General features: G+C 39.2%; 1 protein-coding gene across 1 annotated transcript in view; it reads left to right on the top strand.

The window, feature by feature from the left end:
• fam172a (family with sequence similarity 172 member A) overlaps positions 1 to 22400 on the top strand; it is a 147268-nt gene that overhangs the window by 35668 nt on the left and 89200 nt on the right. The window contains exon 7 of the mRNA XM_055048923.1: positions 21741 to 21959. Within this exon, the coding sequence (XP_054904898.1) occupies positions 21741 to 21959 (219 nt within the window). The remainder of the gene's footprint in view (positions 1 to 21740; positions 21960 to 22400) is intronic.

The raw sequence follows: 22400 nt of genomic DNA on the forward strand, positions 1-22400 counted from the left end.
TGCAAATATTTACAAATATAGTGGGTTTCATGAGAGAGGGAGGTTAAAAGCTCAAAGGAATCAAGTGAAAGTCTCGCTCGCTCTTGCAGCTTGAATGAACATGTGGTTTTAAATAGCATCTTAGATCCCTGTAATTTCTCTAATTTCATCTTAAACACCTCACTTGCTTTCTAAGTTACCTTCAAGTCATTAGTATAGTGACTTCACTGATCAGAAAATGGATTGGGAGAAGGGAAAATAGATATTTTCTTTTTTATTTTCCAAACAATTTGTCACTTTGACTTTATGGGAACTCTTGAAATTAAGATGGTCTCTCTTCGCCAGTGTTTAATTGAAAATGCCGATACATCTTTCTTCATCTTTGCTACTCCTTCTGCACCAGCCCGTTGTGTCTGCGTAGCTTTGTGTATTGATGCTGAAGGTGCAACTCAAGTACGTCCCGCTGACTTCTAGGTGAACTCCTCTCCAGCAGATTAAAATAAAAATAAAGAAAGGAAAAGTAGAAGGCCAAATGAGAAGAAAAAAAAAATGTGTGCATATATGCGGAAAGGAGAGAGCAGAGGGGAGTTGGGGTAAGTCCTTTTATATGCATATTTGTGTCTTGTGTGAAGTTTCTCTTGGATTCGGTTATAGTAAGGAAGTGACATATGTTAGCAGTGGGTGGCAGTGCAGGAAAAGCAAGCTGGCTTGATGCTGGGGAATGTGAGTCAGAAGATTCAGGGTAACAGAATCTCACCCCCTTACGTTGCTCGTGGAGAACAAGTTAAAGTGCCGCTCTTGCCCTTTAATGCCCTTTTGTTTTGCTCCAGATGTCTCACCTTTTCATCTAATTAATCATTTTAAACTTCTTTGCTTAATATGGCCAGTTTATATGCACAAATAGGTGAAACGGAAAGCTCTGTTTTGGGATTTACTTTGTCTTAACTATAAATATTGCTCTAGCAGAAACCTGTGTAAACATAATACAATATAAACTCTCCTGTGTTCATGTCTGCATGTGAGCACACATGGCCCAACTAGATTAACCCTGATTAATCCATAGTGAAAGCCCCCCGAGTATTTCTTGGGACACAAGATGCTTATTTCCATGCTTTTATTTGCCTGGGATTAATAAAACACAACAAACTTCTACAGTATGCATTAATGTGAATATGCATACTCAGATTTGCATAGACATTTTCAAAGTAAGTCAAATTGGATGCTTAAAGGGTCAAAGCAAAGGGCAGTGGGTGTTGGTGGTACCCAGGACAGACATTCCAAATGAGAATGAAAAAATAGAAATAACTCGGCATCGATCTTAATATTGGGTCAAAGTGTGGTTTTAAATACTGCAGTGTTAGCTGTCTGAGGAAATTTTGAGTATTTGTAAAAAACAAACAAAAAACAGAAAGACACTGAGGGGGAAAAGGCAGATATATTGATAGCACACCACGCTTCTCTCTGCCCTGAATAATCATGATCCTGAACTGGGATACTGCTTCAAAAAGATCAGAGTATGCGTGAACTGTGAGTGAACTGGAACCTGCATATGAACCGAGGTGATAGCCCAGCCCAGCAGCTATCCCGGCTCCCCCAGCGGGGTAATTCTGAAACGCCAAAGTTTATGTGTTCTGATATTGTGTGAGTAGATGCGGCTAAGGGATTATCTGTTGTGGACACAAATGGTTTGTTCTGATGCAAATCATTATGAGGCTAGGGGTAACAGAACGGTTGAGGTTCAGTCTTAGAGAACTGTCAGGTGAGCAAATCTTTGTTGCATTTTCTCAAAGTCTGTTCCACAACAGACCCCTTTCTCCATCTCTCTATTTTGTATCTCTCTCTGTTAAACTGTCTGTTAACAGTGCCTGTCTGTGTGTCATCTCTTTGGGGCTGTTATCATATTCTCCCTCAGATCTTGTCTCTCTTATAGTTGTGTTTCTCAGAATAATTTTAAATTCAAATGACAGATCCTGAGACGGATGTGTTTGGAGACTGCAGTACCTTTTCAGACAGATAGGTGGCAGTGTACCTTCAGGCTAGATCATTTTCTCTGCATATTCCTCTTCTGCTCTCAGTATTTTTGCTGTTAATGTCTCTATTATAGTATGTGTATATTTTCAAGTTTTCATAACAAGAAATGATTCAGATGGATCTTTTTAAATCTCTTGTCATGTCAAGCTCCCATCTTTTTTTCTTGTCCTCTTTCTAAGTCTCCCTCTAGGCTATCTGTCCATACTTACACTCTCATCTCCCCCTGCAGGTGCTTCCTGTCTAACCGCTTTACTGCAGTGTCACCGGGCACCTGTTAGATGTAACTATTCTTCTATGGGGTCCATAAAAGACCACATCAGCTGCAAAGAAATTGTAGCACTGCGTGTTATAAAGGCAGAAAGGAGGAGATCCTTGCACGCAGAAAGAAACACATGATCTCACAGTTTGGCCAAATCAATTCTGTGGCTCTCAAGAACTTGAGAGAGGTCAGGTACAGAGAGCTCGTGGAAATAGATGGTTTTGTGATCAAAACATCCGCTCCTAACGACACGAGCTTTGTCACTGTTGTCACATGTTTGTTTCTTATTTAATTTAAACTCTCTTGCACTTTAACTTGCACCAAACACGCACTAAACACTACCCACCGACACAGCTTCTCTTTTTCCATTTTAAATGTTCTTTAAGAGGTCAAGTTGACATGCATTCTGCTTTTATATTAGCAAAAGTACATTTATTAACTTACATATGTATTTTTTTAGTGAAGGTCAATTCGACTGGAACTTGTTAAAAGCTCATGTTTGCCTTTATGTTAGTTTTTCTTCAAATGAAAAAGTATTTTTGCTTAGCAATACATCAATTGGCCAGACAATAGATATTATTATTATTATTATTGATTAATCCAATTGTGTGAGAAGCTTGGCCATCCAGGAGGGGCTCAGAGAAGAGGAGTTTAGAGGAGTTCGTGAAGATGGATCTGGCATCTGGTTAGGTCTCCCTGGTGGTCTCGCTCAGAGGAAGACCAAGGACATGCGGGAGGGAAAATGTCTCTCGGATGGTCTGGAAACGCCTTGGGATTCCCCTGGAGGAGCTGGTCCAATTGGCTCAAGAAAGGGAAGTCTGTTCTTCACTACTTGACAATCTGATCCCACATTAGGGGATGGACAAACGGATGGACGGACGGATGGACGAACGAATGGATGGATATTTCAAAATGAGTTGGGCTTAACCCATATTTGTGTTTTTCCCATCATCATGATGGCTCTTGCACTCTCCGTTAGTTTTAGCATCTTTTAGCAAATCAAATGAGCAGCTTGAAAAATATTTCTGTCTGATTAAAGGTCAGTTTTAAAACATACCACATGAAATATATCAGCAAACCAAATACTGCTCACTGAATTTATATACATTTGTGCTGCTAGTTATTGTTTCAGTTGTCAAAATTCTTTTTACCCTGTTTTTATGTAGTTTGTGTTTAAAATCTTAACCCAAATCATTGTGCAAGAAACTCCATTAAGATGAAATTGCAAACATTTTCTGTATTCATTCTCATAATTAATTGTACTTGTATATTTTTCTCACTAATCTAATTCCTGAGAAACTTTAACAGGCATTCATAGCATTGAATGCTATGAAAATTTCATATAAAAATTTTAGCTGATAATGCTATCTGAGCCATATTAACTTTGCTGTTATGAAAGTTACCAATATTTACCAATATCCAATAGATTTTACTTCCCTTTCAACACCTTGAAAACAAATAGCCACACTTCCCGTTTCTTCCAAAGTGGCGGCAAGAAAAATGGACAACCTTGTACTATACAAATTCGTACTTGGAACATCGAGAAAGTATAATACTTTGCCTACCTTCACCACTATCTAGTTGCATTTAGTTTTTGCTACACACATTTAAGCCAGTTTCGTGTCCTTTTTCACCTCAATGCTTCCCCTCCTGTTCACCTCCCCCTGGCCACACCTGAGAGTTGAGAGTCTGCCGTGCCCAAGTTTGCCACATGTTCATAGGGTCAGCCAGAGTAGCTGGGTGAGCGCCAGCCTGCTGAGAGTGAGGGCCAGGGCAGGCCAGAATTTGCTCTGACCAGCAGCAAGACCTTTACAGACTGGGATGGGAGAGGGGGTGAGAGCGGCAGAGTTTGTATCCTGCAGATCACAACGACAACCAAACTATATGCACAAGAAAGGGTTTTTAGTGTACTGCTCACCCAGCAATGACCCTCTAAACTTGGGAAGCAAGTCCACATGCTTCTGTCTGCACGTGTTTTATGAATGGATTTGTTGAACGTGCATTTTCTCTTTTTGCAGCCCATATGTAAAGGAAGGGTAAACTTTTCAGCTTTTTTCACGTGATCCAGCTAAAACTGTGTTTTAGAGAATACATGCAACTTCCACCTGCCTGAGTGCTTACGTGTGTGAAGCTTGTGTATGTATGTTGGCTAATAGGGAAAGCAAAGATAAGTACACAATTAGATTAGATCTAAATAAGTCAATTTTAGCAATCTATTTGTGTTTTCTTTCAAATATCTTAACCTAGACTGCTCTGTTATTTTCATTTCTCTTTTAAGTTTTCTTTCAGAAATGCAATATTTCTTTTGTGTTGTCTAATATTTTGTAGTATGAGTTTTATAATATTTTGTTAACTTATTCAAAAAAAATCCAGCAACTGAATTAGGCCTAATATGGGGGCGTCTTCACAGGCATTGTGTATGTATGCATGTCCCTGCGCTGTGTGCGCTTAGCAGTGTGCCACATCTCCAGCCCCTTATTCTCAGATAATTGTACTGCAAGCCCTCAGCCTCCCCTTTAGCCTGAAAACCAAGCTCATTGCAGACCCCAAAGAGCCTTCAACCCCCACCCATGCTGTGAAAAAAAATCCCAAGTTGTCCTTGTGCATAAAAGTAGATTCTACTCTCCAACACCTTTTCAAATTAATATTTGCGATGGGCGCCATTCTGCCAGCCCCAGTTTCTGTTCCCCGCCTTTGTTCCCGCGTTTGATGTAATGGAGGCAAGGACAAAGAGGAGAGCAGGCAGAGTGTGTGAAAATGGTAGTTAAGTGGGCTTAAGGGCTCCTTCAGTACCTACTGAAAGGCCTGGACCCTGAATAGGACCCTCGCACTGCTAAGCTGTAGTGCAGTAAACAAGACAGGTCCACCACAAAGGTGTGTCTCAAATGAGCACAGACACCCTCGTTCCTCTTTTTCCTCACCCCAACCTCCCACCCGACTCTGACATCTGGCCAATCCCAAGACCTGTCTGAGCCCTCACTCATCGCATCCCCTTTATCCGCTCCCCTTCATCTTTCCTCCCCCTCATATCGTTTCTCTTATTCTTCAGAGTTTCTCTGGACTCTCCTCTGGTGTATTCGTGTTTGTGTTTTGTTGTACTGGTCCTGGCTGGACAGCTTGCTCCCTCTAGCAGTCTTGTCCCCCTGTGCTGGGGCGTTTCGGCTCCTTTGTTCGGTTAATTGCAATGAGTATAATGTACTAGTCTCTCGGAGGTCTACGAAAGACAATTAGACAATCCCAAGAATTTAATGAGACACCAGCAGCCCCAATCCCCCATCCTTTGCTTTGAGAAACACCCTGGTCTCCAAAGGCACTGACTGTGGTATGGGTTCGGGGGGGAGGGAGGGAGAGGTTGATACAGGTTGCCTGGTTGTGCTCATGTTTACGAGATTGTTAGTCAGAAATCACTTAAGGAAAAGACATAAGCAAAATATTCTGTCACAGTTAAAATTTTGTATTTACTTGACACATTTGCAGACTTCCGACACTGTGGGATGCTCATGTAAGGACACAGTTCTGTTGGACAGGACCGATTTCCTGGGAATATCAGTGTAATTATTAAGAGTTATTATCCTGTTCACCCAGTGTAGGAACAGAGCACTTGACGGTGTCATCCCCTAAAGGAGGAGGGATGGCTGAGGAGCTTGGGTGATGGACAAAACCCTGGGTGGCCTTTTAAGGACTTCTCCTTGCTCTTTTTTTCACTTTTTTCTCTCTAATAATTCTCTCTTAGTGTTCGCTTCCTCTGTCTCTTTTTTCTTCTGCTTTACATTCAGTCATCAACTCTTAAGACCTCTCTGCGGATCATACCAAGATAAAGACCATCTTAAAACAGAAGAAATATCCATAAGTGATTTATTATATCTCTCTTCACCTCATGTTGAGATTAATTAAAAATATCACTTTGCCTTTTTCAAGTGGCTATAATTCACAACCTTAAAACCTACACTTTCACCGTGTCATGAAGGGACGTCTTTTTTTTCTTATGTTCCTCTGGTCCTCTTCTCTCTTCCATTCTTTCTCTCATTCTGTCCTTCCCGTTCTTTTTTTCCTCCCTCCTCGGCTAATCACGGTGTTACAACAAAAGACGGGGCTCCATTATTGCATGTGTCTGTCCCAGAAGAAAGGAAATGAGAACGGGACAGAGGGTGGCCGTGGCCTGACACCGCACTATTAATCTTCCAGTAAAGCCTTGTCAGGCAGAAACGGACACAAATGGATCACTCCCATTAACTGGGAGAGTGTAGGTAAGGGCTTTAACAAGCGTTTACCAGAGTCCATTTTCTCACTAATGAAGAGGGGGAATACGCGGCCTCCCAGAAAAACCTGCAGGACTGCACTTGAAGGCTTGGGTGGAGGAGGAAGGGAGGGAAGAAGAACCGGAAGAGGTTGCAAGATGGCAACATGTGAGCATGGATTAAAACAGTGTTCTCTGTGTCGACATAAACCATGGTGAGAGGTCAAGATCAAGGCCACCTTCATATTCACCTCTTCATTGCCCCTCATAAAACAGGTCTTCTTTTGCTGTTGGACAGAGAGATTCTGGTCTCAGAAACTGTAGAAACAAAATATTTTGGGTTCACCAGAACGACTCAAGATAAAGTGACTATAGAAATAGGTTTTGTGGAGAACTAATGATTGCGGTATCATATTTTTTATGCTTTCACATGACAATAATGCAGTTCAGGTTTGATTCATGACAATTGTTTTTGTCATACATCTAATTTTTAGGTGATCCTAATGCAAAGAAACATTGACGTTTTTTGATTGTCTTTTCATTAGTATAATAGAAGTCACGTAAGAAACACACTTCAGTGCTATTTTCAAGGTTAGCTTGATGAGTTTGGGTGTTTTGCTCTTTGAACTTGAGATGATCAAATGCAGTCCAGTATTCTTAAACAATTGCAAAATAGCTGTGGAGCAGATGCTTGCTTTAGTTAATATTTTACATGCTAATTTTTGAAGTAGGTGCTAGCTTTAGTTTAGTTAAAATTCACTTTTATCTTTAATTCACCAAATTCTGCTGGATAAATAATTTAAAAAAATTGTGGAGACTTGTGCAATACAGTCAGACAGTGCAGTGACTTGGCAATTCAGTATCCCTTTCTGACTTCAAAATAAGTCTTAAACAGATAAAATGCAATGTATCCATGACTCATAATAATACATAATGAGACTTTGCCAGATAAAATCACATTTGGAAACTAACTAGATAAATGTAGGTTTTAAAGTGATGAGAATTATCAGAGCATTATTGTTAAAGGTGAATCATTCAGTCTGTTTCTGGCTGAGACTGATGTCCAGTTGTCTTTAACATATTGCCAACTAATTTTAATTTCTACATGAATTAATTGAAACATACATCCACGACTTTTACCTGCTATTTGTTGGAACCATATCAAACTGATGATATATGTAGATGCATTTGCTGGCTGGAAACAGGAAGAATTATTCTTTTGACTGCTGATCAGAGCTGATTAAGACAAAATGCTGATCTGCAAAGAATTCACAGGTGTACTCTAGTCTTACTAACACTTCCATATATTGATCTCAACTTGGATATGAACCAATTTTGACTAGTACTAACAAAAAAGAGCATACGTTTGTTGCATTCTTTGACATCCTTGTCTTTATAGAATGGCTTGGGCCAATACTGTAGGATTCTTGTATTTGCATTTATGTGCTATGTTTTAAACATGTGTCTGACAACCCATCGATGTGACAAAGTTTCTTCCACCCTGCCCTGAAACCTGCTGGCAGTGTGACACAGCTCTCGAGGGTGTCTCCTGCATTGCACCTAAACTCCCAGAAGGTTTTGTGTGTGTGCTGTTTTGTATAAATCTGTGTGTTTTCTATCTGGGAGTTATCAGAGTAGACCTTCTTGTTGAATTTTAATGCATTATGTCCCTTCTCCCTTGACACAAGTTGGATGGGCAAGTGATTTCTTTGAAAAGCTGCACGATAACAAGAGATGTGCTGGAAATACATCAAAGATCAAACTGTGGGCTGCAATGTAATTCATCACTGTCTGTCCATATGCTAAACAGTCTCAGTTTAAGTCAGGAAACAGGCGGTCAGATAATTAAAAAAAATAAATAAATCTAATCCACTCGGACTAAAAACATGCAAATGTGTTTTCTGCTTTTCTGATTTTTATTTTTATTTTTTTCTTGGTTATTGTCTTTCTCTCCAAGGTAAGAGTGAGCTAAAATCTCTCAACAGATTAGATGTTCATCTTGTTTTTGTTAAGGCCATGATATCAGTAGGTGTGCGTTTGGTTGTTGTTTTCCTTTGTGTCAAGTGTCTGGTAACAATCAGACCCGTTTCCTGACCGCAGCCACATCGGTGGAACTGGTGTCATTAAAGAGATAGCAGAGCACGCGGACCTGAGTGATATCAGAAACTGAGCAGAAAAGTCAGAGGAAGAGATGCACTGCCAAGCCCGTTTGTCTGTTATCAATGCCTTTGTCTTCCACCGGCTCCCAGGGAAAACTTTGAGACGAGAGGAAGACCTCACCTTCCTCCTCCCAGACGCCACTCCGCCCCGTCTTCCCATCGCACCCTGCAACAACATCCCCCTTTCACCCACCCACCACCCCCCCGACACCTCAAACATTTTTAATTATATCTTCTACCAAATAGTGCGGCTCAGTAACCAAGGAGCTGACATTGATGCATGTGCTGATAAATCCGCAAACACTGGAAACAAGATTAACAAAGATTTTGAGGAAAGGGTGACAGCTAATTTTGCGCAATGGTTTGGTGCCTTATTCAAGACTGATGTTTTTGATAGAGCAAGCCACGCCTGAGAATTCACGCTTATACACAGGGGAGGGGGCCTCAAGCACAGCAGTATAAGTTTGGTGGCATTTACTTTTTAAATAGTTTTTTTTTTTTTTCCAACATAAACATCAGTATTCTTTGTCACTTTTGTTGTTTCATTTTTTCATCATTGCCACAGAGCACCTTTGTTACTCATGCAGGAAAAATAACTGACTACAATGTTATATCGCTTTAATAATTTAGATCATATTACAAAATAATTGTAATAAAAAAAACAAAACAATGCCCTAACACAACAATAAATGGACAGGTTAGTATCCATGTCCGTAAATTCGTGCATGGCTAAGAGTTGACTCAGGTGTTGGTTTCAGTTTTTGTGTGGCTAATCATTACGATCTAATCAGTGTATGTTACGGAGTTGGTGACATTCCACTCCAGGCCCAGAGCCCTGTCTCTAAACTGACTCTCAACCCGCTGAGACACCGATTCACGGTCTTCTGAGAGAGATATCTGTCCGTTTCATCACCCATACACACACACACACTGTAGAAAAGAGAATGAGATAACAATCATACTTCTACAACTGATTTCCTATTTTCTCATCGAAAGAGCCACCACCCCACCTCCGTCTGTTCTCTTTCTTCTCTCTCCAACCAATTTCAGCTCTATACAGTAGGAAAATCCTACAGATTTCTTTTGTTCTTGTCTCAAGCCCATTTTCCTTCTCTGTTTTCTTTATTCCCGCCTTTTCTTTCCCTTTCCCCCCCAAATACGTGATGTCTTCCCCACTTATAATCCCCTTCCCTGTCTTCATCTGTAGGCAGCGGATGGCTTCTTTCAGTTTTTTTTTTCTCTTTGTCAATTTATCCTATGTCCCTGCGTCTCTTTAGCTCTCTTTTTCATCTGCCACCCCCCCACACACACACACTTCCATCTGCTTTCGCTTTTGTTTCCCTGGCCCCTCTCCCGTCCCAACTTAAAAATGAGGAATGCGGTGTGACCCTGACCTCCATCGGCCCTGCGACCACCTCCGACCCCCCAGGTGACCCCCGGTCTCTGTTTTGACAGCTTGATTAATTACCCAGTGTTATGATTTATGAGAAAAGCTGTATGTAAAAATAATAGACAACAGGTGGTCTTGAAAAAAATTGGTAAATTTGAAAGAGCTTCTAGTGAAGCTTGAGGCGGCAGCGGGATTAAGGTTGGCTGCACGTGAGAAAAATGTATACATCTTCTATTGTTAATTGTTCTCAACCATTTTTGAAGACTACATCAGGTTAATAAGAAAATGTCTGGTGCTACATGCTTGGTTTCCTTAGTTGCCAAAGCGTGGATTCCACCACGTGTATGGTGAGAGGATGAAGGGGATTACAACATGCAGCTCCATGTGTGTGCTGTGAAGCATGAACCCAGCCATGTGGTAATGACACAATGGAAAATGTGCTTGAACACAGACTTACAAGCACACTCTCACACACACGCACACACAGATATGCTATATGCTCTGCCACCTCTTCTCCGGGTTACACGCTGTGAAAATAAGCAGAGTAAATGGCAAGACAGACCAGTCATAGTGTTTACCCTTCACACCTCAAACATAGCTTGTGATTGGCTGTAGCGACCTCCCCTGACTCACAGACCTGTGGTGCACCTCCACTTAGAGAGAGGTCAAACTTTTGGACAGTTGGACCGTCCGCGTTTTAGTGTTTCTGTGAGCAAATACAGGGGTTTTCTGATCCTCCGTTTTCTGACCTGTCACGTTTCCAAATAGAAATTAATTATGTATACATGATGTTGGAAAACTGTCTCACAAATACCAAATTGTGCCACATAGCAACAGCCAGCCACATCAGCAACCCCACCTGCTCCATCTCTGGTTGTCCCTTCTAGGTCACAATAACAGGGCAGAGGTGACGCGACTTCTCTTTGACCTTTGGTCCAATGACATTGCAGAGATTCTATGATGTTTAGTAAGATTAATCTGCAGAACAGCTACATTGTTCACTTATAGAAGATTATCGTTAAAACAATGTTGATTGTATTATCTGTACCTACAGTTTATATACAGTGGTTTGCAACTTTGTTATGTTTTGTCACATTATAATCAAAGACTAATTTGACAGGCAGCTATACCTCATTAATTTGGAAAAAAAAAAAAAAAAAACTGTCCCTTTTTCTACGCTGTGCTTAATAGAGGATCTGGACCCTCGACTATTGAGAAACGATTAGTTGCTGGGGAAGTGAATGCTTTTGAAGTTTAAAACGACTGGATCTGATTTTACCCAGTCGCTAAGGTTTGGCTTTGGCATATATAATGTGCCAGCTCGATGAAGCTCTCTAGAAATTACTTGTGCTGTAAGCAACCTTGTGGGATTTAGAGCCACTACATCTTTGCCGGATATAAAATATTTTATACATTCCTCTTCCTTCGACTTTAATTGCTCAATATTTAAAAGCATGTCCAACGCTGACTGAATTGATTTGTTCACTTCCTCCATTGCCATTGGCAAGCTATCAACATAAGACTTAAGTCATAATTCACAGCTCCTCTTTCTGTTTGCGGATTCTCCCAGTTGGAATTCAACTGGAGAAATCAAGATCAATAGGAGAAATCCCAGACGGATCACTGAAGAGAGACAAAATTTGTAAGGAACACACAATGATTAGGCCAATTCCTCATGAACTTCACAAGTCGTGAAAATAAAAAAGCTTTCCTTGAAAGGAAGCCATGAGATGTCCCTTTTGTGGTTGTCCTTAAACCATGTAGGGGACAGAGCAAGCATGTGATAGAAAGCGGTCTGGTAAGATTAACTTCTTATCTTACATATACTGTCAGTTTTGCAGAAATCTATCATTGCACTCCGAGGTGGAGTGACACAATAGTTGCTTCCATAGAGAGTCTTTACTTCACCAAGAAGTTAGGAACCTGGTCAGATTTAATGGAAGATGGATAGCGCTAGTGATGGGACAATACTGAAGAAAAAGCTGCTGTGCATGACTTGAGCAGGGGTTCACCTTCCAGCATGACAACAACCGCAAAGATACTACCAAAACTACAGAGGAATGATTATGATCAAAGCATATCCACATCTTAGAATTGTCTAGTCAAAGTCCAGAGCTAAATCCAGTTGAGAATGTACAAACTGACTTGAAAATTTCTGTTCATTGACGGTCTCCATCCATCTGACTGAACATGAGACATAAAAGGATAAACAACATTTTCCATCTCTAGACATTTAAAGCTTGTCCAGAAACCCCCTTAAAGATCTGCAGCTGAAATTGCAACAAAATGGGTTCAACAACGTATTGATTGATTGATTTACTTTGTGTTGGTCTATAACTTAAAATTGAAATAAAATGCATTGAAGTTCGCTGTTACAATGACATCAAGTTTAACAAAAGTTGAAATCTTATGGATGTTTGTGAAGTGTATGTATGTTTTGGAAAAACTGTCCCAGTATGTAGTTGCATGCTTTAGTGGATAGATGTCCTTATAATTTACTCCTGAACATACACACTTGAAGTGTGTGTGCATCGTGTACACACACACTTCTTGTTGTCGCTTGTTTTATGGACTTGTCTCTTTCTTTGTATGCTTACATGTGCCTGCAATTACTAAATGTGTCTTTCCATTGACCCCCTGCTGACTCAGTCTGTACATGTAGCCATGTAACCTGCACCCAACTTGCATGTGTGTATCAGCACAACTATCTGTCCAGATGGCAAAATAGAAACATTGGACAGCTGCTGAAGGAGGTGAGATTTCTTTGCTCTAGTTAAGTACTATGAGATTCATTGTTGCTGTCATTGTAATCAATGTTTTATATGGATTCATTTTAGTCAAAAGTTTTTAAAAACAGCTTTCATTCACTTTGTCCAAAAAGTAGCATCATATTCCTTTCTTTGTACATTCAAATCTTTATCTTTCTCACCCATGTTAATCAGTAATATATGCCCCTGAAGAAAGGGATGCTCCAGGGCAACTTCTCCTCCTCCTGTTTACACTTATTTTGTAGCATCTCCGCTCAGCTCTTCTCCTGATTTATACATTAAATAGTTATGTGGGAGAATGGGGAGGCACCTATCATTCCATGATCTATACCTCTCTGTGCCTCCATTAAAAATACATGTGTATGCTTAGGGGAGACAATATAGAATATATGAATCAAAATGGTAATGGCAGCATTGTTGGACTGCTGTATTTATTTCCCTGTAGCTTTACCTCGGTGAACTGTGGACTCTTTTTACTGACTTTATTTCCTTTCTGATGGTTAACACATTTACTTCAACGTTAAAATATGTCAGATGATAAATTCACTAGTTATGATCCTTTATTTTATCTTCTTTTTAGGCTGTTTTAGCCTCTTAACACATCCATGATCTGCCCTGTGAATTCAAACTCTCAACTGCCCTGTTGCAAATGGCATGTTTTGATGTAACTAAACAAGTTAAAAGTAGGAGGGAAAAGGGAAAAAGTTGACAAATGACTTGTGTAACATTTACTTGCACAATCGATAGCTCTGACAATTTCCACCTGGACGGTGATTAATGCTACATCCACCCCCTATCCTGGAGCCCCCACCCCCAGCCCCTTACCTCCCTCTGTTTGTGTCGTGCTGGGCGCAGATGAAGCAGGCTTGCGAACTCCGTATTTTTCAGTGTGCATGTGTGTGTGCGTGCATGTATTCATGTATTCAGTGTCAGTCTGGACATTCAGCCTCCAAACATCCATTGAGCATCGATAGTTGTACAAATACACTCAGCGTCAAGTGCGGGGAAATAACTGACTGGGCTTTTTTGGGCTTTTCACCGCGGTGCTTTCCATATGAGTGTTTTCCTGGCTCTACAGATGTGCTGAAAATAGTCAGGTCAAGAGTAGCGAAATAAAATGAGAATTAGAAAGTAAAATAGAGAACTAAATGTAAATACACAAAGAGAACCAAAGGCATGGGAGATCAGATGGTGTATGACTCTTTTCACTTCCTCCTTCCGACTGTTCCACTTTGAACCCATTTATAAATATTCAGCTGCACATATAAACACTAGCCAAATGAGCCCAGGCATCCAAACCAAGGTTAAAAACTACTTCTCATTGCAGACTCAATGACTTGACTAGCTCAAAAGGTTAGTTTCTTATTCTGACCCAAGCTGTTTATGCTCATTAAGATCAAGGAAAAACATAATCATTACTGCACAGTTATTTACTCAGGCCAAATTAGTGTATGATTATTTTAGATCAAGCACACAACAAAAAAGTGTCTTTGATGTTGAAATGAAAAGATGAATTTAGAAAATGTAATCACATATGCAGTCTCATTTCATGCCAGACAAATCAACACAGAGGATGAACTATTCATAATAAAAAGGTATATGATAAACTCCAGTTTATTGTATACGTTAACAAAGGGGACTTATTATTAAAATATTTGTAAAATGTGTTAAGTCCTGAAATAAATACAGTAGTTCATTGCAGTAACATAAGTGCATATTGTATAATTTCCCAAACAAATTGCTTTTTTTAACTTGAGTATATTTATAATGTATTTATATTTATATGTATTTATTTCAGAGTAAAACTCGTTAGCAAATTGCCTTTTTTTTTTTTTTTTTTTTTACTTGAATGATCTGTGTTCATCATTGGCCTATTATCTAACTTTCCATTAGCTTGGTATGTTTTGATCTTCATTTGTTGGAGAATAACTAGATAAATTATCTGGAAGCTTAACATTGTCACATTTACAGTCGGCGTAATGATTCAAAAGTTTAAAAGTGCTAAAACTGTGAGAAATTAGGCCATCTAAACATTTCTATTACACACAATAATGACTATGATACGGAAGTAAAACTAACAAAAAAAAAAGATTGACTTTCACTCTTGGAGAACTTTGAAGGTCCAACATGTTCAACTTACAAAATTTCCAAAAGAGTAGTTTTAAGGCATTTTTAAAATCTTCATATTGTTGCAAATGATTGTGGAGAAAACTGGATGCACTTTAAGTGTAGGTGAACCCCACTCTGCGTAGTGTTGTCATTTTCATCTGTGATCTTGCTGTAAAATCACATTTAGATCCCGACTTCAAGTACTTGCATGGCCCTGTAGCTATAGCTAGTTATCAAGAGGGTGATTGATTTTGGCTGACAGGCTGATGACAATCCTGTCTCATCTCCTCTCACATCACCTCTGAAATCCACATGTCTTTTTCATAACCCCCGTAGTACAGTAAGTTCACTCCCACCTCTGTGCGCTCTCTGTCTAACAAAACTGTGTGTTTTGCGATTATGGGGGGTCTCGAACTGGTGCTGTGTGAAAATGAGAGAAGGGGGCACCGTGACTTAATCTGACAGTACTGTGCGAAGTGTGTGGTATCTCGGCCTCAGGGAGACAGGCGTGGGGAAAAGAGAGAGGTAGAGAAAAGGAAGGGAATCCAGTTGGATAAAGGGGCCCTGCATGGAAAGTTAGCTCACACAGAGGCTGAGACAGACGAGGTCACACAGAGCAGGGTGGCCCTGACAGAGAGGGAAATAGAACAAGAGTGTGCGTTTGTGATTACTGTATTTACCTTCTCCCTCAGTTGCATTACATGTCTTTTATTAAGAGTCTGTGTTTTTTGCTTAACAGTTGCAAACATTTAATATCTTTGTCATTTTCCTAAAGAAAATTATTTTTTTTCGCTTAGCATACGGTGCTCCCTAAAAATACTAATATCCCTAGTAAACCTGAGTTATAAAGCCTGAAAATAAATTATTCTAGTAGGTACTTCAAGATGCCACTCTTCTTTTTCACCACCCATACCTCTCTGCCCTGTGTACTCTGGGAATATAAAAAATCAGTACACTCTCATTCTTTGCTGTTTTAGTTGTTTTAAACCTTTAAGTTATGGTTCTGACTGTAAATATTGGAAAGTTTAAGCCAGTAGCTATTTTGTTGCACCTTTATCCTTACTATTGATCATCAACACACATCTGCCTTGTCTGTCTTGCATGTACTCTTGCTTTCTAATTTTTAAAAGTATTTCAGGAAAAGAGAGGTTCTTGAGGTCGGGGGGAAGAAGATATCAATGGAAATTATTTCCTGAAATCAGCAAATAGATCCCTTATACTCCAGAATCTGTTGAAATCCAACTTCAAACACAAAATCATCTCAGTTAGGTTCAGATTAGGGAATCACCTGAACTCAATAGCAATGCAATGCAAAAGTGGATAGTATAGCACCAGTCTAAGTTAAAACATTTGCATATTTTTTTCAAAAGTAAAGATTATCTTGTTTTTTGTGTTATTTAAATTCTTAAAATACTGCATTTTTTATTATTTTGAGCATTTAATATGTTGGTGCATGGTTGAAAAGACTCTGTTGTGATTACTTTATGAAATAAACCACCCAATTGCATACTTAAAAATCAACAAAATTAAAAAAACAAAACAATTTATTAGGTGGTCCATTGATTTTCTGGTGACCCGATGTGAACAATTCCTAAAAGTGAAGAATTGTTTTACTACTGTGCTATAGGAATAATATTTGGAGATGTTTGAGCCTCCTTTACCACCCTTTGGTTCCTCATCCATTCTCATTTCCTCAACACAGATCTTGTCTTTGTCTTCTTTACAAAGACAAGATAACATGGCGTTCTCTTGTCTTCCCCATTACACCACATAGTTTTGAGAAATTGATCTGTCTTACATTATCTTTATACCTGTAGGGATAAGAAATTTGTGAATTTCAGATAAAACGTAATTGATGGTCTGAATAACTTCAACCTGTAAAGATTTGAATGAAGAAAATGTCTCAGTTATATTTATTTTATAGAAAATATCACTTTTTGCTTGTCTCATATATGATGAGATAATATGATTGTCTCATCATATTGTTGAGACAAGGGAGCAGAGGAACAGGACATGCGTCTTTGCTTATCTCGTCTCCTAACAAGAAAATATGAGAGCCTACGAGCTAGTTCCTTTTTCTAATTTATTGAGCAAGTATCCTTAAAATATAAATGCATGAACACACATGTATCAATATTTTTTGATAGAAGTACAAAAGGTGAGTAAGAGAACATTTATGTTCTTTTATTCTGCAGGCAATACTGACACAACACATACAGCCTCCAATTCACCTAACCATACCATCCACTTTTCTCACTCCATGCACCCGTGACCGCTATCAGCCATGCTTTGTACCTGTCAAGTGATGTCCTTTTCCTTGTGCCCGGATCCCTGCTTCACTACATGAGAGCTCTCACATCAAAGCGTCCTGGAGCTCCACACACACAGATGAAACACACTCTCAGTGTAGCCGGCTCCGTCCCCCGCTCCGGAACATTAGACACATTTCACTTCATTACAACACGACTGGAAAAATAGAGGTGCTGCTGTCTTAAAGGGACATCTTATTTACCTTCACCTGTACTTACCAAGATGTGGATACACAGAGGTGCACAAACACATGTCTTAACAAAATGAAAGACTAGTAGAGACAGCATGGCTGCTTTAGATTGTAGCTGATATTGCAATCATAGCCAGGATATTTAACACTAACATTTTATATCTGTCAGTTAATTTAAAAAGATCAAACAAAATGTGGCACTTTTATTAGATTAACTCCAATTTTATATTTTTTCCTTTTAAATTTTTTTGTAGAAGGAGATGACCAACGACAGGTTTCATAATTTGACGAGACAAGCCCCGGTTTCCGTAGCAGCAGCGGTCTTTGTTTTGCCATCTAAGTGTGGGGACAGGCTGACAAAAGAGAGCTAAGGAGCGTCCAGAGCACGGTGGCGAGGGTCGGGTTGTTCCCCTCTCAGAGGGGGCCGGGGTGACCCTCTTGACCGCTGGCCCCAGGGCAGAGTCTCAGTATGGTAGTGGCACAGGGGCACCCATAGGGCATGGGAAGGGACTTAGCCTGCACACTACAGCAGAAAGACAAGATTGACCTACAGCTAGAGGATTGTGCGTGTCTACTTTATCTAAGACAGTGTGTATAAGGGACAAAAGAGGTGTTAGCAAAGCTAGCAATGTGTGAGAGATTTTGACGTGTCAAAAAAAAAAAAAAGCATGTTGACCCAAAGATGGCCATGGGCATCTGTGTGGGATTCACACTTTGACAGCACATCACAAAACAAAAGATCAGATTTTTGTCTGTGTGTGTGGAAGGTGGTGGGGTGTGTAGGGGGTTAACAGTGAGACATAGCCACAAAGACAGAGACCAAACTAAAGAAGATGGTTGTTCAACAGACCTATTTGTTGGAAGAAGCAAATGTGCAGATGAAGATATTTGACAAAGGCTTTGTGAAGAGAGTTTTGTGGGGGGAAAAAAAATAAATGTACCTTTCTACATCCTGTTGGAAAATTACAAAGTATTAAAAATATTAAACCAAAGCTATCTTTATTTATGCTAAATAAAATTACCCTAATCTGTCATAAGTTTGCACAGACTAAAACAGGCAAGTTCCAGAGTGATTGATTCAAATAATAGAAGTAAAAAGTGAGTGGACACAGACATCTGGGATTTCCTGATTCCAACGCAGTCCTCCCAGTGTTCAAGTGAATGATGGCTTCCGACACATAGATGAACCTGACAGCCCTGCTCTTCCAAATAAAGCACTCTAATGCTGCTGGTCTTCTTTACAGCAATCTTCTCATGGGTGACTGGCCAGCTGAAAGGGTTAGCAATGTTAGGTTTATTATGTGTATTTATGTCTCTAAAGAAAGGGGTATAGGCCATAACCTAAAGACTAGCTAATGGCTGGAAGCTGAGGTCCTGATGTTGGCTTTAGTGTGCTTAAGGATAGAGAAAGTTAAGGGTCAGACTGAGACTAAACATGTTTAAGGGACACAGGGTTCATGTCAGAACACGAGGATCGTTGATCTAAACCATTAACTTCTGCCCTTTGCAAACCAGGATGAAGGTAAAGAAAAACTACTTACTGAGAACGTATGACATACGACTCACCCTATAAAACATCTCTGACAAAGATTGGTGATTTATATCTTTACTTTATTTGTATATGAATTATGTGTTTTGCCATCATTTCACAAGATGTTGATTTTTTTCTTATTTGGTTTTCTCAAAGATGCAGTACATACAAACAATTGTGTTGGTATCTCTTAGAAAGTGCTACTTCAGTGTTTATAGATTAAGAGCTTTAAACTGGCTTAGCTGGTTTTGTCAGTTATTTTATCAGACCACCACCAGTGGGCAGTGGCACAAAGCTATTGTGTATAGGCTGTATCTCTTCTCATTATCTTTGCTTTATTAATTTATATATAACTTAATTTCTGTCCCCATTTTTCAATTCTTCACTCTTCCCATTATATTCCAGTATTTTTTTTTCATTCTACTGTGCTGGAATGTGGGCTCATGTCTTCAAACTTCAGTACTAGTGTGTAAATATCTCTGTGATGTTGGGTTTAACTTGTCGGAATAATGTTCACTGCTGCTATGCAAGCAGTATATTTATTATTCAAGTAAGTTTTAAGGTTGACCTAAAAGCATCTGGATGAATAAATAACATAATCTGTTAAAAATATCTTTATCTTTAATAACTTAAAAGCTGTTGCAAAAGGGTCAAATTGTTATGTAGTATAAAATCAAAAAGTTTTCTAAAAATACAATTTTATTTTTTCAAATTGAAATATTTCATCATTTGTAAGTAGAAACATTGCACTTTTGTTTTCAATTAAAATTGTAATATTTTAAAGGTAATTTAGATGTTAACCTTTAACGTTACAAACATCTGTCAAGAAAGAAATTTTCGGACTGACAGGGAGTGAGAACAGGACAAATTTCTTCAATATTAATAAGTGAGAACGTGTCATTTTGCCGTTTGAGCCATTTTGCCATTGTCAACACACGGCAGGTGCTAAGGCACAGGGTGTATGGCAGGTTTGATGTCAGTCGGCACAGGAGGGACACACACACATGCTGCGTCAACGGAAGACAAGCACATTGTGTTAACACTTATTAAGGAAGAGGAGACGTGCTGCCATGAGACGACGCTGTCCGTTGGAGATTTGCAAAGGAAACTGAAATGTATCTCCTAAACGTTTTCTAGTTGTTTCTTTTTTCTTACTTAATCCTAGTGCATGTTTAATTTAAAATGCCTGTGTTGAAATGATTTTGGCAGACAGCCATCATTATTGAATTTTCTGGAGTGTTTGTGTGGTTTTGTGTATTTACTCTCGGGCTTGTGTGTAGAAAGGACATTCAAAGTGAAACAGGAATCCATCTATTTCCTCCTTTTAACAAAGGACTTGGGATAATAAACAGAGTTAATTAAAACAGGTTCAAAGTTGAAAAAGTCATTTGGCTTCAGTAGAAGAACCTTTTTTTGTCCCTCCGTATACTTTTTTCTTCATTTCCTGAAAAATGCTTTTATATTTTTTCCCCTAATTTCTCTCTCTGTGTGGACATTATCACCCAACCCTCTTTGCTTTTTTTATATTTGAAAGGGTTGTTGTTAAATGATCAGGAATGTTGAATAATATAATTTTAAGCTATGCACAAACAAACTCAAGCAGCTACAGAAAGATATGTTCTTTGCAAACCCTGACTGTGTGATGGTAGTATTGATTGGGTTTGATATTAAGTGACACATGGCCTTTGGAAGTCACTAAATGCTACTCACTGACTGAAACTACCACTGCTGAATTCCAATCCCCCAGTTACTTCTTAAGCTTGTCCCTCCAGTGACACACTCTCCTTTATCTCATTCACTGCCCTTTCTTTCAGCCTTGATTCACATCTTTCCCCACAGTTATCCAAGAAGCTGTGCCTTTAAAGTGTTGTAATGATATTTGCTCACAAATGGCCAATGCTGAGTTCTTTATTAAACACAAAGAGCATGAATCAGAGATAAGCTGATATGCTGTGGATGAGCGTTAAAGAGCATAAAGCTATTATGTTTTTTTATTTATTTATAATTTTGTGATTTTTTAAAACTGAAATTATGACCAATGCTTGTTCATCTTTCTTTGTAATAGCATTTCACAAAGGAAGGCAAAGCAACTGTGGCCAAATGTCAAGCTTTCAGTTGGTTCTTAATCATTTCTGACCTGACTTGCATATCTACTAAAAGGTTAAACACAGTATTTAGATATTATACATAAACATTTTCAGTACCTTTTTTATATATATATAATTTTGCCTCATGAAACATTTTGATGGTAAAAAGATCAACAAAACAAATGTTTGTTGAGCTACACATATGATTACATTTTCCAGTACTATAAAACTCTGACTTGCTGATACTAATTTTAATGTGTGTAAAGAGGATTCAGTGTAAAAGAGTTTTAATATAAGAAAATAGACCAAATTAATTGACTATACATTTTAAATAGCCTCTGGTGTCTTGTACGAACAAATAGCTCAACTGGTATTGCTAAAGAAGCATTCTCTATACCATCCTGAACCTAGTTTGTAGATTTCCTGGAGGCCAACAACACTTCAAAATACAGCATAATTAATTAACAGACGTTTTAAATGCTAAATAATAACTGTAATACATGGGCCTTTCTGTTACTTGCTAAAAGTATCACTTCCCCTTTCTATTTGACAGTTCATATAAAAATATATGTGTTCACATGTCTAGAATATTAGTCCCTTTTAAATAGAATTTTACATCTACTCGATAGTGAAAGTCTTAATCAGTTAAATTATGCTCTTATTCACAAGTTTGTGCTGGACATGTTTTAGGAGGACTATGGCGTGATGGTGCTCAACCCCAACGAGAACTACTTGGAGGTGGAAAAGCCAGCAAAGGACTCCCCCATTAACTCTCCTGCCGAAAGCTCGGATGAACCTGCCGAAAAGAGGGAGCGCAAAGATGAACAGGAGAGCAAAAAGAAGAGGGAATTTTATGAGAAATATCGCAACCCACAGAAAGAGACTGAGACCGAGCGCATCCCTATACGGGTGAGTCGGAGCGATTAAACCATATTTATGCTGACAACGATGAGAGGAAGGAAATTTTGGACTGGAAGAAGAGGAGAGAGTGGTAGATGTTTGTCAAAATCTTGCACGATGGGGTATCTAGACAGACAGACAGACTGTTCCAGGGTTGTAGATGGAAGTAGAGGAGAAGTACATAAGAAAATGGGAAAGAGGAAATTGGACAAATTTTGATTAGAGAAAAGTGGTAAAAACGTGCGGATGGCGACTTAGCTTGCTGAAGTAGCAAGGCAAGGATTTGTTAGGTGACTAGGGATGAAGAGAGGATGGAAAGCAGAGGGAGAAAGAGAGGCTCTTGTGTGGTCAGCCTGTGTGTGAAGAGGTTGGCTGTGCTCCAGTCGCCTCTCAGTGAGCAAGTGTTAACCACATGGCTACCTCCCTCTCTCCCTCGTCCCCTCCCTTTTT

The sequence above is a fragment of the Poeciliopsis prolifica genome, unplaced genomic scaffold, assembly GCF_027474105.1.
Source record: "Poeciliopsis prolifica strain line A6 unplaced genomic scaffold, Auburn_PproV2 SCAFFOLD028, whole genome shotgun sequence".
Classification (NCBI taxonomy): domain Eukaryota; kingdom Metazoa; phylum Chordata; class Actinopteri; order Cyprinodontiformes; family Poeciliidae; genus Poeciliopsis; species Poeciliopsis prolifica.